This window comes from Somniosus microcephalus, chromosome 33 (genome assembly GCF_052327205.1).
Source record: "Somniosus microcephalus isolate GS21.2 chromosome 33, FLI_Smic_1.0, whole genome shotgun sequence".
NCBI classification, from domain to species: Eukaryota; Metazoa; Chordata; class Chondrichthyes; order Squaliformes; family Somniosidae; genus Somniosus; species Somniosus microcephalus.
In genome coordinates, this window is record NC_141019.1 from 12,949,378 (window position 1) to 12,966,549 (window position 17,172).

General features: G+C 46.7%; 1 protein-coding gene across 2 annotated transcripts in view; it reads left to right on the forward strand.

The window, feature by feature from the left end:
• The window catches only part of LOC147096967 (sterol O-acyltransferase 2-like), a 243,951-nt gene that overhangs the window by 15,468 nt on the left and 211,311 nt on the right, over positions 1 to 17,172 (forward strand). For both annotated transcript variants that reach the window (XM_085972667.1, XM_085972665.1), the window contains one exon: positions 15,319 to 15,418. In XM_085972667.1, the coding sequence (XP_085828793.1) occupies positions 15,319 to 15,418 (100 nt within the window). The remainder of the gene's footprint in view (positions 1 to 15,318; positions 15,419 to 17,172) is intronic.

Here is a 17,172-nt window from a genome sequence, read left to right on the forward strand (position 1 = left end):
TGTACAGTACACAGCGGGTAAAAGGGAATGATTCACTCCCGTCTGGTACTGTGCGGCCCGTGTGTGTCTCAGTGTCAGCTCCTGTACATGTACAGTACACCGCGGGTAAAAGGGAATGATTCACTCCCGTCTGGTACTGTGCGGCCCGTGTGTGTCTCAGTGTCAGCTCCTGTACATGTACAGTACACAGCGGGTAAAAGGGAACGATTCACTCCCGTCTGGTACTGTACGGCCTGTGTGTGTCTCAGTGTCAGCTCCTGTACATGTACAGCACACAGCGGGTAAAAGGGAATGATTCACCTCTGTCTGGTACGGTGCGGCCAGTGTGTGTCTTGGTGTCAGCTCCTGTACATGTAGAGTACACAGCGGGTAAAAGGAAACAATTCACTCCTGTCTGGAACTGTACGGCCTGTGTGTGTCTCAGTGTCAGCTCCTGTACATGTGCAGTACACACAGCGGGTAAAAGGGAATGATTCACTCCTGTCTGGTACTGTGCGGTCCGTGTGTGTCTCAGTGTCAGCTCCTGTATATGTACAGTACACAGCGGGTAAAAGTGAACGCTTCACTCCCGTCTGGTACTGTACGGTCCGTGTGTGCCTCAGTGTCAGCTCCTGTACATGTACAGTACACAGCGGGTAAAAGGGAATGATTCACTCCCATCTGGTACTGTACGGCCCATGCGTGTCTCAGTGTCAGCTCCTGTACATCTACAGTACACAGCGGGTAAAAGGGAATGATTCAATCCCGTCTGGTACTGTACGGCCCGTGTGTGTCTCAGTGTCAGCTCCTGCACATGTACAGTACACAGCGGGGAAAAGGGAATCATTCACTTCTGTCTGGTACTGTACGGTCCGTGTGTGTCTCAGTGTCAGCTCCTGCACATGTACAGTACACCGCGGGTAAAAGTGAACGATTCACTCCCGTCTGGTGCTGTGCAGCCCGTGTGTGTCTGACTGTCAGCTCCTGTACATGTACAGTACACAGCGGGTAAAAGTGAACGATTCACTCCCGTCTGGTACTGTGCAGCCCATGTGTGTCTCAGTGTCAGTTCCTGTACATGTACAGTACACAGCGGGTAAAAGGGAATGATTCACTCCTGTCTGGTACTGTACGGCCCGTGTGTGTCTCAGTGTCAGCTCCTGTACATGTACAGTACACAGCGGGTAAAAGGGAATGATTCACTCCCGTCTGGGACTGTATGGCCCGTGTGTGTCTCAGTGTCAGCTCCTGTACATGTACAGTACACAGCGGGTAAAAGGGAACGATTCACTCCCATCTGGTACTGTACGGCCCATGTGTGTCTGACTGTCAGCTCCTGTACATGTACAGTACACAGCGGGTAAAAGGGAACGATTCACTCCCGTCTGGTACTGTACGGCCTGTGTGTGTCTCAGTGTCAGCTCCTGTACATGTACAGCACACAGCGGGTAAAAGGGAATGATTCACCTCTGTCTGGTACGGTGCGGCCAGTGTGTGTCTTGGTGTCAGCTCCTGTACATGTAGAGTACACAGCGGGTAAAAGGAAACAATTCACTCCTGTCTGGTACTGTACGGCCCGTGTGTGTCTCAGTGGCAGCTCCTGTACATGTACAGTACACAGCGGGTAAAAGGGAACGATTCACTCCCGTCTGGTACTGTACAGTCCGTGTGTGTCTCAGTGTCAGCTCCTGTACATGTACCGCACACAGCGGGTAAAAGGGAATGATTCACTCCCATCTGGTACTGTACGGCCCGTGTGTGTCTCAATGTCAGCTCCTGTACATGTACAGCACACAGCGGGTAAAAGGGAATGGTTCACCTCTGTCTGGTACGGTGCGGCCCGTGTGTGTCTCAGTGTCAGCTCCTGTACATGTACAGTACACAGCGGGTAAAAGGGAATGATTCACTCCCGTCTGGTACTGTACGGCCCGTGTGTGTCTCAGTGTCAGCTCCTGTACATGTACAGTACGCAGCAGGTTAAAGGGAATGATTCACTCCCGTCTGGGTTGATTTGTTTCATTGAAAACAAGTTTTAGGGTGAGTCATTTTCCCAGATCTTGACAGGGTTCAGGGAACGATCTGAGAATTGTAGTTTACCAGACTGTTTCGATGAATGCCTGCACTGTCATTCATTCTTTGGTTGACTGTGAGAGGATTCAGTGCAGATTGTGAGCTGTGCAGAAGTTCACACTAAAGCGAACATCTGATATAGGGATTGAAACCAGTGGGAAGCAAGTGGAGTACAGTGCAGAAGGATAACTAGTTAGACCGGTCTCAGCCCTGTTACCACTGGGTAGGTAGTGAGATGGTGGAGTTCAGATAAATACTGTTGGAAAACATCTGATTGTAGAAAGTGTGGAAAGAAAAGATTTATCTAGTGAACATGCATATCACGCTGGACAGATGGGAAAGAGGAACATTGGAATGTTTCCAGGGAGATCGGAGCGGAAACGTACCAGAAAAAGGAACATTATTCAGAAAGCACATAGCCTGAGATAGCGAGAACAGAAAGCGAGAGTGTTAGAGGAGAGCAACTATTGATCATTTACTCCTCAAATCAATAACATTCTTATACATTGAATATCAGATTCAACAGTGTCACAGTTCTGAGCTTCATATCTTAGGCCTTTACAAATCCAGATGCTCATTCCAAACAGCCAATAATTATACATTTCTCTTCCTCCCTCCACGTGATAATCCACACAATTCTGCATTACTTAATGATATAAAATTTATAATACAACTCCATATAAAGAGAGAAAATTCTGGAGACACTCAGCAGGTCAGGCAGTATCCGTGGAGAGAGAAACAGAGTTATTCGCCCAGAAATTTGGGTCGAGGGCTTCCTGCGGGTGCAAGCCCCCGACCTGCACTTACCTAGCGCGCCGGCCGTTGAGCTGTGGGCCCGCGTGGGATTCCGATCCTGGGCCTGGTCCAACTGCCGGCGCGCAGTGCTTGTGTATCCCAGGGGCGCAGTTAGTGCGATGTGTCCCCTGGATCACGTGGGCCATGGAGAGCCAATCGGAGCAGGGAATGCTTCATTCATAAGTTTGACAGGAAGTGCTGTCAAACTTAGAAATACTATGAGCCCCAAAACATCACTAAATCTTCAAATAAATTTAAAGAAAACATCACATTTTTTAAATAAACTATAAATTACATGAAATAACTATTTTAAACAATAATTTAAATTTTTGAAATTTTTTTTTTCTAACGGGGCTAAAAATAAACTTACCTTTCTTTAAAGTATTTAAAAATAATAAACCTGTGGAAAAAATGTTTTAATTTTAATTAATTCACCACTTACCTTGTAAAAAGCAGGCCTTGTGACTGCTTTTTAAAAGTCTAACTTCTGGAGACTTACCCTCCTGGGAAAACCTGCAAAAAAAACGTAAGTTCAATGCGCACGTGCAGCCTCTCCCACGCACGCGTTCGACCTCTTAACCACTGCTTTCAGGGGAACAGAAGTTCCGGTTTCCCGCGCATGTGCAGTGCATGCAGGAAACCGGCACTTCCATTGGGCCTACGGGTGAGTACCCCGTGCGTACTCACCCGTGGAGACCCGAAGTTCTGGGCCATTTGTTTCGGGTCAATGACCTTTCGTCAGAACTGTTCTGATGAAGGGTTTCGAACTGAAACGCTAACTCTTGTTTTTCTCTTTCCACGGATGCTGCCAGACCTGCTGAGTGTTTCCAGCATTTTCTGTTGTTATTTCAGCTTTCCAGTATCTGCAGTACTTTTGCTATTCCAGATAAGGGGAATTCAATTGACTTATCCCTTATCAATAACTTTAGTTTTCCTTACTTAACAAGCTCTTTTTCTGTCAAGCTAGCAAATGTAACTCCCTTACTTTGTTACCTTATCGATAGTTTCACTCTTCATCCATATAATTGCTATTCTACCAAGTAAAACCTTTAATTATAAGTCTGTCTTTGTTTCTGTTCCATTCTGTCAATCACCTGCTTCAATTAAAAAGGAGGACATATACCCAGACATTTTACCGGTACCAAACTAACTGATTTTCTGCACTTGTTCTCATCTGATTAAAGTTCTCTGAAATACATGAGTCAGTATGCCCTGGCATGTTTTTTAATTATGTTTACTGAAGTGGCTAAACTGACCATTGTTTTAGATCAGCCCTGGTCCAACAGACCAGTGGTACTTTAAATTGACTTTCACTTCTCTGTTTAACAGGCAAAGTCTAAAGGTTAACATTCCTACAATAGAAAGAGTAATGAATAGAAGTCTAATATTAGCAGACTTCAGGGCCATCTGATTAACACTTTGCTTACACAGTGACAGTGCCTGTGTTGCATTAAGTTGGATCTGAATTCAGGTGAAGGAATTAAAGTGCACTTGGGCCTTACATGGGAAACTGGTACTAACTGAACTCGAGGTTATGATCAATATGTACAGAGCCATGGTCAGACCCACCTTGAGCACTGTGTCCAGTTCTGGTCAGACCCACCTTGAGCACTGTGTCCAGTTCTGGTCAGACCCACCTTGAGCACTGTGTCCAATTTTGAGAGTGGCATATGGGGTCACCGTGTCAAACAAGTCACCAACTCCCTCTCCTTCTCAAGGCCCATCTCTTTGATAAAGTACTTGCCTGGTTCCATACTTATCTATCTAATTGTAGCCAGAGAATCACCTGCAATGGCTTCTCTTCCCACTCCCGCATTGCTACCTCTGGTGTCCCCCAAGGATCTATCCTTGGCCCCCTCCTATTTCTCATCTACATGTTGCCCCTTGGTGACATCATATGAAAACATAGCGTCAGTTTCCATGTGTACGCTGACGACACCCAGCTCTACCTCACTACCACCACTCTCAACCCCTCCACGGTCTCTAAATTGTCACTCTGCTTGTCCGACATACAGTACTGGATGATAAGAAATTTCCTCGAAATAAATATTGGGAAGACCAAAGCCATTGTCTTCGGCCGCCGCCACCAATTCCATCCCTCTCCCTAACATCTGTCTGAGGCTGAACCACACTGTTCACAACCTTGGTGTCATATTTGACCCTGAAATGAGCTTCTGACCACATATCCGCGGTATAACTAAGACTGCCTATTTCCACCTCCGTAACATCGCCCATCTCCGCCCCCGCCTCAGCTCATCCGTTGCTGAAACCCCCATCCATGCCTTTGTTACCTCTAGACTTGACTATTCCAACGCACTCCTGGCTGGCCTCCCACATTCCACCCTATGTAAACTTGAGGTCATCCAAAACTCGGCTGCCCGTGTCCTAACTCGCACCAAGTCCTGTTCGCCCATCACCCCTGTGCTCGCTGACCTACATTGGCTCCCGGTTAAGCAACGCCTCGATTTCAAAATTCTCATCCTTGTTTTCAAATCCCTCCACGGCCTTGCCCCTCCCTATCTCTGTACTCTCCTCCAGCCCCACAACCCTCCCCGAGATATCTGCGCTCCTCCAATTCTGCCCCCTTGCGCATCCCTGATTATAATCGCTCAACCATTGGTGGCCGTGCCTTCGGCTGCCTTGGTCCGAAGCTCTGGAATTCCCTCCCTAAACCTCTCCACCTCTGCCTCCTCCTTTAAGACGCTCCTTAAAACCTACCTCTTTGACTGAGCTTTTAGTCACCTGCCCTAATTTATCCTTATTAAATCCGTGAATCTTAAGGTATGGTGTTCTTCAATAAATAGACGGAGACTGCAGATCAACAATCAACAGGTGTTTATTGGATGAGGGTAGTCTAAAAATTAACAGTACAGATGCCTGCTCAGGGCTTATATACAGGTGTGGTCACTGCCGGTACTACAGTATACAGGAGCTGTAAAAGTAGTTCTCTCTTAAAGGTACATACACTACAATTCCTCCCCTTTTAGATTAACAGTACCATAACATTCAAATAACAGTTAACACTTTTAACATGCACATTAACTGAAATAGTCCATTTATAGATTCAGTCTTTGGAGCGGCTTCCTGATCCTTTCTGGATAGCGCCTTTCGTGAGTGTCTTGTTCTTGGTGCGAAGGCGATTCTGGCCCCCTGTCGTCGGTTAGTTCATCAGTTTCCGGTGCTACTGTTTCTGGAGTAGATGCAGAGTTCATGTCGGGTTCATCACCAGGTACGCTAGACATGGGGTTAACTCATTCCTGTGACGCTAGGATCTGGTCGACATGGCGTCTCACAATGTTCTCCCCGACATCCACTGTGTACATTAGTGGACCCTGCCGTGTGCATATCATTCCGGGTTGCCATTTCTCTGTTCAGTAGTCGCGGGTCAAGACTGGTTGTCCTACATTGAAGCTCCTTGTCGGCTTCTCATTGATGTGCTGGAATTGCTTATTCTCAACATTTCTTCGCACATTTGGTCTGAGCAAATCCAGACGAGATCTCAACCTTCGGTTAAAGAACATCATGGCCGGGGTCTGGTTGGTAACTGCATGTGTCGCATTTCTGTAGGCTAACAGGAAATTGTCCACCTTATGCTGCAGTGGAATGTCGTCATCACACATGGCCTTTATCGCCTTTTTAAAGGTTTGTATGAACCTCTCAGCCAATCCATTTGTGGCTGGATGATACGGGGCGGATGTGTAATGCCTTACCCCATTCCTTCTCATAAATTTCCGAAACTCTTCGGACACAAACTGTGGTCCGTTATCAGAGCAAATCTGCTCTGGCAAGCCGTTCCTGGCAAATATGATCCGTAGGACTGCAATCGTTTTCTCCGTAGTGGTGGAGGATATTTTGATCACCTCAGGCCATTTCGAGTGAGCATCCACTGCTATTAAGAACATTGAGTCCATGAATGGACCAGCAAAATCAATATGCACCCGTTGCCATGGAGAGGAGGGCCACTCCCATGGGTGTAGAGGGGCATGTGGTGGTGCATTTTGGACCTTCTGGCATACTGAGCAGCTCTTCATTAGGTCCTCGATCTGTTGATCGATTCCCGGCCACCACACATAAGCCCTAGCAAGGCTTTTCATTTTCACCCCTCCCAGATGGCCTTCGTGAAGCTCATTGAGCACTCTCTCCCTTAACTTGGGTGGAATTACCACTCGGGATCCACACATCACTGTCCCCTGGCATACTCACAGCTGTTCTCTTCTGGATGAGAATGCTGGCAACAGTGAGTCGCCATGTGTTGGCCATCCCTTCACCGTCAAATCATATACCCGAGACAGTGTCGGATCATTTCGGGTCTCCTTCTCTATATCCGCGTTAGTTACTGGCAAGCGTTCAATTATCGACGAATAAAATATTTCGACAGGGTCCACTGCTGGTGCTTCCTCCGCAGTAGGCAGTGGCAGGCGTGATAGCCCATCAGCGTTTCCATGCTGTTTTGTGCCCTTATACTCTATTTCATATTGGTTCGCCCCTAGAAAAAGGGACCATCTTTGTAGCCGTTGCGCAGTCATCACCGGAATGCCCTTCTTTGGATTAAAGATGGAGACAAGTGGTTGGTGGTCAGTCAGCAAGGTGAACTTCTGCCTGTGCAGATAGTGGTTGAACTTTTTTACTCCCCATACTAGGCCGAGGGCCTCCCTGTCAATCTGGGCGTAGTTGCGCTCGGCTGAGGTTAGTGACCGAGACGCAAAGGTTGCTGGCCTCTCCAACCCGTCTGGGAATCTGTGCGACAGCACCGCTCCAATACCATAGGGTGATGCATCACACGCCAACCGAATTGGTAGTGCTGGGTTGAAATGGGCCAACACTTCTTTTGATGTGATCAATTCTTTGCACTTCTGGAAAGCTCGTCTACATTCGTCATTCCACTTCCATGATACCCCCGTCTGCAGTAGGGTGTTCAGTGGGTGTAATACTGTAGACAAATTTGGTAAGAACTTATGGTAGTAGTTCACCAGCCCGAGGAACGACCTCAGTTGTGACACATTTTCCGGTGCTGGAGCCTTGACTATTGCCTCAATCTTCTCAGGGGACTTATGTAACCCCTCTTCATCAATAACGTGGCCACAATACGAGATCTGCTTCTGGAAAAACTCGCATTTGTGGCGATTAGCTCGTAGCCCATATTCCTTCAATCTAGTGAGCACCTGCTCCAGGTTGGCGAGGTGATCACTGTCATTTTTGCCCGTGACCAGGATGTCGTCCAAATAACACTGGGTCCCTGGAATCCCTTGCAGGACTTGATCCATTGCCCTTTGCCAAATAGCCGGAGCCGATGCTACCCCGAACACCAGCCGGTTGTATTGGTAGAGACCTTTGTGAGTGTTGATTGTGAGGTATTGTTTCGAGGCTTCTTCTACCTCCATTTGCAGGTACGCCTGGGCCAGATCAATCTTAGTGAAGCGTTTTCCTCCAGATAGCGAGGCGAAAATATCTTCAATCCGCGGAAGCGGATATTGTACCGTGTGAAGGACTGGGTTCACTGTCACCTTAAAGTCCCCACAGATGCGAACCTTCTTTGGTTCCCCAGGCGTATTACTCAACGACCTCTTCATTACAGGAACGATGGGTGTAGCCCACTCGCTCCAGTCCACTTTGGACAGTACTCCTGAATGTTCCAAACCTTCCAGCTCTGCTTCGACGGCTGGGCGGATCGCATAAGGCACCGGTCTGGCCTTAAAAAACTTTGGGCTTGCATTTTCCTCTATTTTAATCATCGCTGTTATGCCTTTTAGTGTTCCGAGTCCCTCCTGGAACACTTCTTGTGCGTCAGTTAGCATTTTTGACAGTCGTCCAGGTGTGACGTCGTCATCCTTTTTGGCCTCTACCGTCAGTGCCTGTATGGAATGCCAATCTAATTGTATCTTCCGGATCCATTCACGTCCTAGTAGTGGTGGTTCTCCATCTGGCAATACATATAGGTCCATTTTTGGTATTTCCTGGCCGTTGTATATCACGTTCACCCTTATTTTTCCTTTGGGGTAGACTTTTTGCCCTGTGTACGTCTTCAAGACAATCTCTGTAGCTCTCAAGGGTATATGTGAGAATAGGCGCTTGTAGTCCCTTCGGTTTATGACTGTTAGGGCTGATCCTGTGTCCAATTCCATTTTCACTTGGACTCCGTCTATCTTGAGCGTGACCCAGATAGTCTGGTGATCCTCCATTTTGATTACATTATGTAGTTTCAGACAACCCAGCTCCTTGCTTCCGGAGTCTGTATCACTTTTCTGTTTGTCTGAACTACTCTCCATCACCTTATGTACCTTTTTGTACTTCTCTTGTGGAGATTTCTTGCTGCTGGTTTTCTTCCCCGACCTGCAGACTCTTGCTATGTGTCCTGCTTTTCCACACTGTCTGCACACTTGGTCCTTGAACCAACAATCCTTCTGGTCGTGTGTTGTTCTGCCGCAGCGATAACACTTCCCTGCTCCATATGACATTTCATTGGTGCCATATTCTTGCGGTCTCCGTTGTATCTCTGCAGCGCCCCGTGCGGCTGCTTCGTGTGATACTGCCATGCTGAAAGCCTTGTCCAGCGTAAGATCCTTTTCTGATAGAAGCCGTTTCTGGGTTCCTTCACTTTGAAGCCCACACACAAACTTGTCCCTTAACATATCTGCTAGTCCCATTCCAAACTGGCAGTGTTTCGATAGCTTGCGCAGTTCCATTAAATACTCAGCATTACTTTCGTCTTTATGCTGGTTCCTTTTGTGAAACTTAAATCTTTCTGCTATCAGCAGCGGTGTGGGGTTTAAGTGGTCCTGTAGGATTTCCACTATGTTTTCGAAATCCTTATCCACTGGCTTCTCTGGGGTTATTAGGTTTCGCAGTAAGCCATACGTTTTTGCACCTATGGAATTCAACAAAACCAGTGCTTTCCTGGCATCTGGCACTTCATTCGCCTTGCAGTACACCTCAATGCGTTCCACATATGTCGCCCAATCTTCGACTTCATTGTCGAACGCTGTGACACTGCCACTCTTCGGCATCCCTGGGTGTGGTTAGACTGGCTAAAATGGCGTCTCCCGCGCTCTCCCTTCTTCTCCGTGGCTCAAATGGCATCTCCCGCGCTTCCTTTCTTCCCCCGCGGACGCTGCTCAGCCCTTGAGCCCTGGCTGCGCTCTGCGCGTTTTCCTGTGCGCCTCTCTCGTTGCCGCCGCTCGGTCCTGAACCCCGGCTGTGCTTTACCCTCTCTCTCTTTTTGTTTTCTGTCGACGCCACTCGGTCTTCAACCCCCGGCTGCGCCCTGTGCGCTTTACCCTCTCTCTTACCCCGTCGACGCTGCTCGGCCTTTTCTGTGCCGTCGGTCGGCTCCAGCCGCCGCTGTCCGGAAAGGGTCTGCGCCGTACCTGTTGCCAGCCTGTTGCTGGATCGTCATGGCTGGAGAACCAAGCCCAGCTCTCAACAGCCTCCCCTGCGATGCTCACTCTCTGCCGGATGACTAGGCGGTTGCTCGTGGTCGACGCCCGTGCTTCTGGCCTCGACTTTCTTCCACTGTCCTCCAGGAGCGAATCCTTGGGAGGAAATGCAGAGTTGCAGGTAGGTTCGGATCGACCTCGTCGCCACTATTAAATCCGTGAATCTTAAGGTATGGTGTTCTTCAATAAATAGATGGAGACTGCAGATCAACAATCAACAGGTGTTTACTGGATGAGGGTAGTCTAAAAACTAACAGTACAGATGCCTGCTGAGGGCTTATATACAGGTGTGGTCACTGCCGGTACTACAGTATACAGGAGCTGTAAAAGTAGTTCTCTCTTAAGGGTACATACACTACAATCCTTATGTGGCTCGGGGTCAAATTTTGTTTTATAACACTCCTGTGAAGCGCCTTGGGATGTTTTATTATGTTAAAGGCGCTATGTAAATATAAGTAGTTGCTGTTGTTTCTGGAGGGAAGTAAGAAAGCATAACTTCACTGAGAGGGTGGTCTGTTTTTAGAGCAGTTTACCAAGGGAGGATGTAGGACTTTGATCTTTTCAAGTTAAAATTGGAGAGATGTGGCGGAGCCACCAAGAGACACTGGGCAATTAGTAATCATCCCTTTAACTACCATGTAGTGCAGCTGTGGACTGCACCTTTAAACTGTATGTGGTTTCTTGCATTTTCGCGTGATGACGTCATGACGCCGATCACGTGACCCCCAGTTGGCGCGGAGAACGTGATGACGTCATGACGTCAGCTTCCAGTACTTAGTAGCAGTCTTAGAGAGGCTGTGAGGCTGCACAGACCTGTTTACATCTGCTCCTGTAGTTTTACCAGTTAAGTTGTTTGTTTATTAAACTTTGTTATTTTGTTTCACTGCGTCAAACTTCATTATTCGGATAGGAACTTCCGTTCCTACAGAGAAGCACATTATTAAATACAACTGGTAGCAGGAAGATGGACTAAATGCACTGATGGCTGCTGCTTTTTATCTACAGGTCAAAGTCAGTTCTGATTGGGTAAGGACAGGGGTTAATCCTGTCCTGGATGTTATGTTCATTAATAACTAGACATTCTTATTATGAACACAGCTAGCTTTTGCTAGTTACTTTTATTGAGCACATGTGGACTTGTACAGCATCTTGTAGAGGCTTCCATCTTGACTGCTGCCTTGTGGATAGCCTAGCCTCATGGGTAATGTAGTCTTAATATAATATATAGCTGGGTAGTGTAGTCTTATACATACAGCTATATACAGCTCTCCGGCTCCACCTAGTGTCCACTATAGAATGACATGCTATTGATCACTACATCCCCCTTTCTTTGAGGTTTGACAAAATCAATATCAATCAACTTTCAAGAAAACAATAAAGATAATATCAGTAACACTTTTGTTAGTGCTCTATAAACATAAACATTTTCAAAACAGTCAACACATTTTCAAAGCTTTACATTGTACTCAAAGATTAAGTCTATCAGGCTTTTTTACTTCACGTGTGGATCTTCTCAACACGTGTAAGTCTGATGTGTCTTCATGAGATTGTTCTGGCGGTGAATGACAAGATGCAGTTGCGGCATTGTCATCAATCTGCTCTTGTATAGATCGAGGTCTCCTTGCGATCTTTGCTTGGAGAGGGTTTCAGTGTTTCCTTCACTCTTCATGCCATAACTCTCAATGTAGTAAATGCACTCTCGAAAAACTGCTGGCAGCTGGATCCCATCATACAGCATGGTCCTCTCAGCAGCCTTGGCTAATGGAACACCAAAGATTGGCCTGAGGGAAGAAGGAGTATCCACCGGAACTGCTTCCTGCTCTGATGCAGGCTTCTTCTTTTTCTTTTTCTCTTTCCACTGTTTAACAACATCTGCTGCGGTTATATCTTTGGACTTTTTCTCCTTGTGTTTTTCCTCTTTGTGCTTTTCTTCCTTTGGCTTCTCTTTGACCTTAAAGTCTTTTTCTTTCTTCTTGGAGAAACTAGGCTTTTTGAAGACATGGATACCCTTTGGCCTTTTCATCCTTGATGGGCTCTCTGCTTCATCACCTGAGTCATCTGGTCTGCTTATGGCACAGTTTATACGGTAGACTCTCTTGGCCAGTTCTAAGTCTTCACAAGCTTTGTCACCTAGTATCGAATCAAGTCTTTCAGCCACAACAGAAAACATGAGATGATGCACTTTGTCTTTGACTGTCACTTTAAGTCTGCATACACCTAAGCTATCTATTTTCTGTCCATTATAGTCCTTCAGTAGTACTGACTTTTTCTGTATTTTGGGCTTTTCTTTCATATTGTTAATGTCACTCATACTGATTAAGTTTGCTTTTGCCCCAGTGTCCAGTTTCAATGTAACTAATGCTCCATTTATCTGCAGTGGGATCATCCATTTGTCCTCTTTTACTGCATTAACTTTATTTTCAGCATTGTCTATTTCTGAGGGCTGCACATTTTCTGTATCTTTTTTGATATCGTCACATGACACCATTCCTACAAAAAATGTCTCACTTAAATCAGTGTCCTCAATCACATTAACTCGTTGCCCTTTCGTCGTTTTTACTTTTGAAAAGCATTGTTTGGCAAAGTGATTCTTTCCATTACACTTTGTGCACATTTTTCCAAACGCTGGGCATTGTCTTAACTGGTGTTTGTAACCACAGCGTTTACAATTAAAAATTTCATCCTCCGATTGCTTTTCATTTCTGTTCTGCCCATGTTTCTTCCCCTTATAGGACACAGCACCAACAGCAGCATTATCACTCATTACATTCGCATCATTATTGATTTCACTGAAAGTCTTCGCGTGATTTCGAGCTAGCTCGCTGGCTTGGCATATTTTCACCGCATTTTCCAAATTTAGTTCGGTTTCTCTCAACAGACGTTCCCTGACTTTTTTATCATGAATACCAAACACAATCTGGTCACGAATCATGGATGCTTTGAGCTCAGAGAAATTACATGTCTGTGCTTTCAGTTTCAGATCAGTTATAAAGCTATCAAAAGTCTCATTTTGTTGCTGTGTCTGAGAACAGAAGATGTATCTTTCATACGTCTCATTCTTTTTGGGAGAGCAATGTGCATCAAATTTTTTTAGCACACCTTCTAATTTTCCTCTGTTCTCCTCTGTATTAAATACAAATGTACTAAATACCTCTATCGCCTGTGGGCCTGCAACCGTAAGCAGCAACGCTATCTTCCTTGCGTCTGGCTTCATACCGAATCCGATGGCTGCAATGTAGAGTTTGAATTGTTGTTTAAAAGTCTGCCAATTGTAGTCGATTTTTTCTGTGAGATTCAAAGGCTCTGGTGGCTTCAAATTCTCCATGTCGCTTTTCGCAATTTTCAGCAGATCTTCACCACCCTGGTACCATGTTATGTTCATTAATAACTAAACATTCTTATTATGAACACAGCTAGCTTTTGCTAGTTACTTTTATTGAGCACATGTGGACTTGTACAGCATCTTGTAGAGGCTTCCATCTTGACTGCTACCTTGTGGGTAGCCTAGCCTCATGGGTAATGTAGTCTTAATATAATATATAGCTGGGTAGTGTAGTCTTATACATACAGCTATATACAGCTCTCCGGCTCCACCTAGTGTCCACTATAGAATGACATGCTATTGATCACTACACTGGAGTTAAGTGCAAACAGTGCACAATGCTCTGGTGTAAACTCATTGCTATAAATATTCACAGTACTGGGTGCAGACTTAGAATAGTGAGGAAATGAGTGGTGGGAAAGTGGTGTGTGCAAGTCAAACTCAAAGGATGGAGATTCTTAAAGGAGACTGTCACAAAAGGGGGATAAAAATCCTGAATACCTTCAGAGAACATCAAGAGGAATCTAAACCCATTAATAGCCTTTGCTAAGTCTGAAAGGGGCAGAGGATTAAGAACAGCCAGTCAGAAATGCAGGGAAAGGAACACTGAGTATAGACAAGTGACGGTGACAGAGATGCCCAGCACCCCGACCCCTGTCTGACAGCTTAACTAGGTTCTTGCAAAGAGGGTTGTCCTCAGCACCACTCCATGGTACTACTCCCATAGGTCAGTATTACAGCAGGCCTGACAGAAGATGCAGCCACACTTCAGGCCACAGCTGACCATTCCTGTCACTGGATGTGGCAAGCCAGTAAGTGAGGCTCCATGAATTGATATGGCCTGTAAAAGGAAAGGGGAGTGCCAGTTTGTTCAGGGACTGCTAAATGGTATTGTAAGTTCAGCCCAGAAGAGGGCCAAGTTGTATTTTTATTATATATGAGGAGCAGTAAGAAATAGATATAGCTTAGCGGAAAACTGTACTCTGCTCATTGATATATCTGCTGTAAAATAAACCAGTTTGTTGGTTAACAATTGACTGTGTGCTTTAAGCCCACCTTCCGAAAAGAGGGAAATGCACCTGTGCATTCGTGGTCAGGGTCCATGTAGCTCAGGGTACATGCCAGGCACACTACACTCAGTGAATGGTACACATAGTTCATGGTACACACAATAGACAGTACACATAGTGCAGGGTACATGCAGCACTTAAAGCACACAGAACACGCAATGCATGATACACTGGGGGCACAGGTCACACAGCACACAGTGCATGTCGTGCTCAGTTCACACAGTGCATGATACACTGGGGGCACAGGTCACACAGCACACAGTGCATGTCGTGCTCAGTTCACACAGTGCATGATACACTGGGGCACAGGTCACACAGCACACAGTGCATGTCGTGCTCAGTTCACACAGTGCATGATACACTGGGGGCACAGGTCACACAGCACACAGTGCATGTCGTGCTCAGTTCACACAGTGCATGATACACTGGGGGCACAGGTCACACAGCACACAGTGCATGTCGTGCTCAGTTCACACAGTGCATGATACACTGGGGGCACAGGTCACACAGCACACAGTGCATGTCGTGCTCAGTTCACACAGTGCATGATACACTGGGGGCACAGGTCACACAGCACAGTCTACCTACAGCATGATACATGTAATGTTTGCTGCTTTCAGAATAAATCTATGTTTTTTTGTTTTCTCAGAACTCCAAAATGAAGATGAACGATTCCACGGAAGAATCTGAAGTGCGAGAAAGAAAGAAACAATCGAAAGAAAACACAACACAAAGAGCCGTAGCAAATGGTAAGAGTGTTAAATAAATACAGTAAACTGGACCAGCCACATAAATACTGTGGCAACAAGAGCAGGTCAGAGGCTGGGTATTCTGCGGTGAGTGTCTCACCTCCTGACTTCCCAAAGCCTTTCCACCATCTACAAGGCACAAGTAAGGAGTGTGATGGAACACTCTCCACTTGCCTGGATGAGTGCAGCTCCAACAACACTCAAGAAGCTCAACACCATCCAGGACAAAGCAGCTCGCATGATCGGCACCCCATCCACCACCTTAAACATTCACTCCCTCCACCACCGGCGTACCGTGGCTGCAGTGTGTACCATCTATAAGATGCACTGCAGCAACTCACCAAGGCTTCTTCAGCAGCACCTCCCAAACCCGCGACCTCTACCACCTAGAAGGGCAAGGGCAGCAGGCGCATGGGAACACCACTGTTGTGTATGTATTATGTGTGCTACTTTGAACCTATGGACAGGACTGCACTACTTGTTGGGCGTAGTGATACGCAGTACCACTCCTGGCCATAGGGGTATAAATAGTACTGTGGGTACTGATCTCCCCTCAGTTCCCGCCTGTGGGCATGAAGTAAAGACCTACGTATAGTCCCTACCTCCAACCAGTAAAGACCTGTTTTATTGTTACTGATTAAGTCTGAGTATTAATTACTTGAACAACTCACAGATTTAACACTGGCGACGAGTCTGATTCGGACCCTGCGGCAGTCACTCCACGGCAGCTTCGTCCACAGCCAGGACGTTGCAGAGAGGTTTCCACCCTCTCCACCCCACTGGAAGACATCCTGACCTCGGAGCCTCCATCGGCGACCGTCAGCTTCTTCTCCAGCTTGGTGGTGGGTAAGCCGTTGTCTGAGCCGGGCAGCGACGCGACAGGCAGTCGACCGCATTGGCCGCACGAACGGGGCTGGGGGAGCTGGAGGAATAGGGCGCGAGAGCCGCTTCGAGCGGGAGGCGTTTCAACAGAGCGATCGCATCTCCTGATAAGAGCCGAGAGCCGCTTCGCGATCCAGCGATCGCATCCGCTGATAAGGGCCGCACTCGGGCGATCGCGGCGAAGATAAGGGCCGCACTCGGGGGCTGAAGGGAGACGGCGTCGGGGGACGGGTGAAGACCGCCAAGCGCGGGAAAACCGCCATTTTGTGGGCGGAGGACGACGGCAAGAGCGGGAAGCCGCCATCTTTGATAACAAGTAAACAAAATAAAATCTGAGAAATTGCAAATCTACAATGCCTAAACACGGGAATATTAGCACCTTTGATAGTGACCTCGAAGATTGGGCCATATATGTTGAAAGAGTAAAAAATTATTGTAAGGCCAATAAAATTCATGACCAAGATAAAGCTCTAACATTATTAAATTTAATGGGTGCGAAGACATACGGGCAATTGAAACACCTGTTATCACCAGATGAACCGGCGGATAAGACGTTCGATGAGATTGTTACTGTCCTGAAAGATCATCTAAACCCCACGCCGCTGATGCTAGCGGAACGATTTAAATTTTACGACAGAAGGCAGCTACAGCATGAAAGCAATGCTGATTATTTGCTGGAATTGCGTAAATTAGCGAAATATTGCCAGTTTGGAACGGGACTGACAGAGGCACTTCGAGACAAATTTGTGTGTGGTTTATTTAAACAGGATACACAAAAGCGACTGCTCGAGGAGAATGAGCTGACGCTTGAGAAGGCGGTCACTATGGCAGCAGCATACGAAGCCGCAGCGAGAGGCACGGCAGTAATGCAG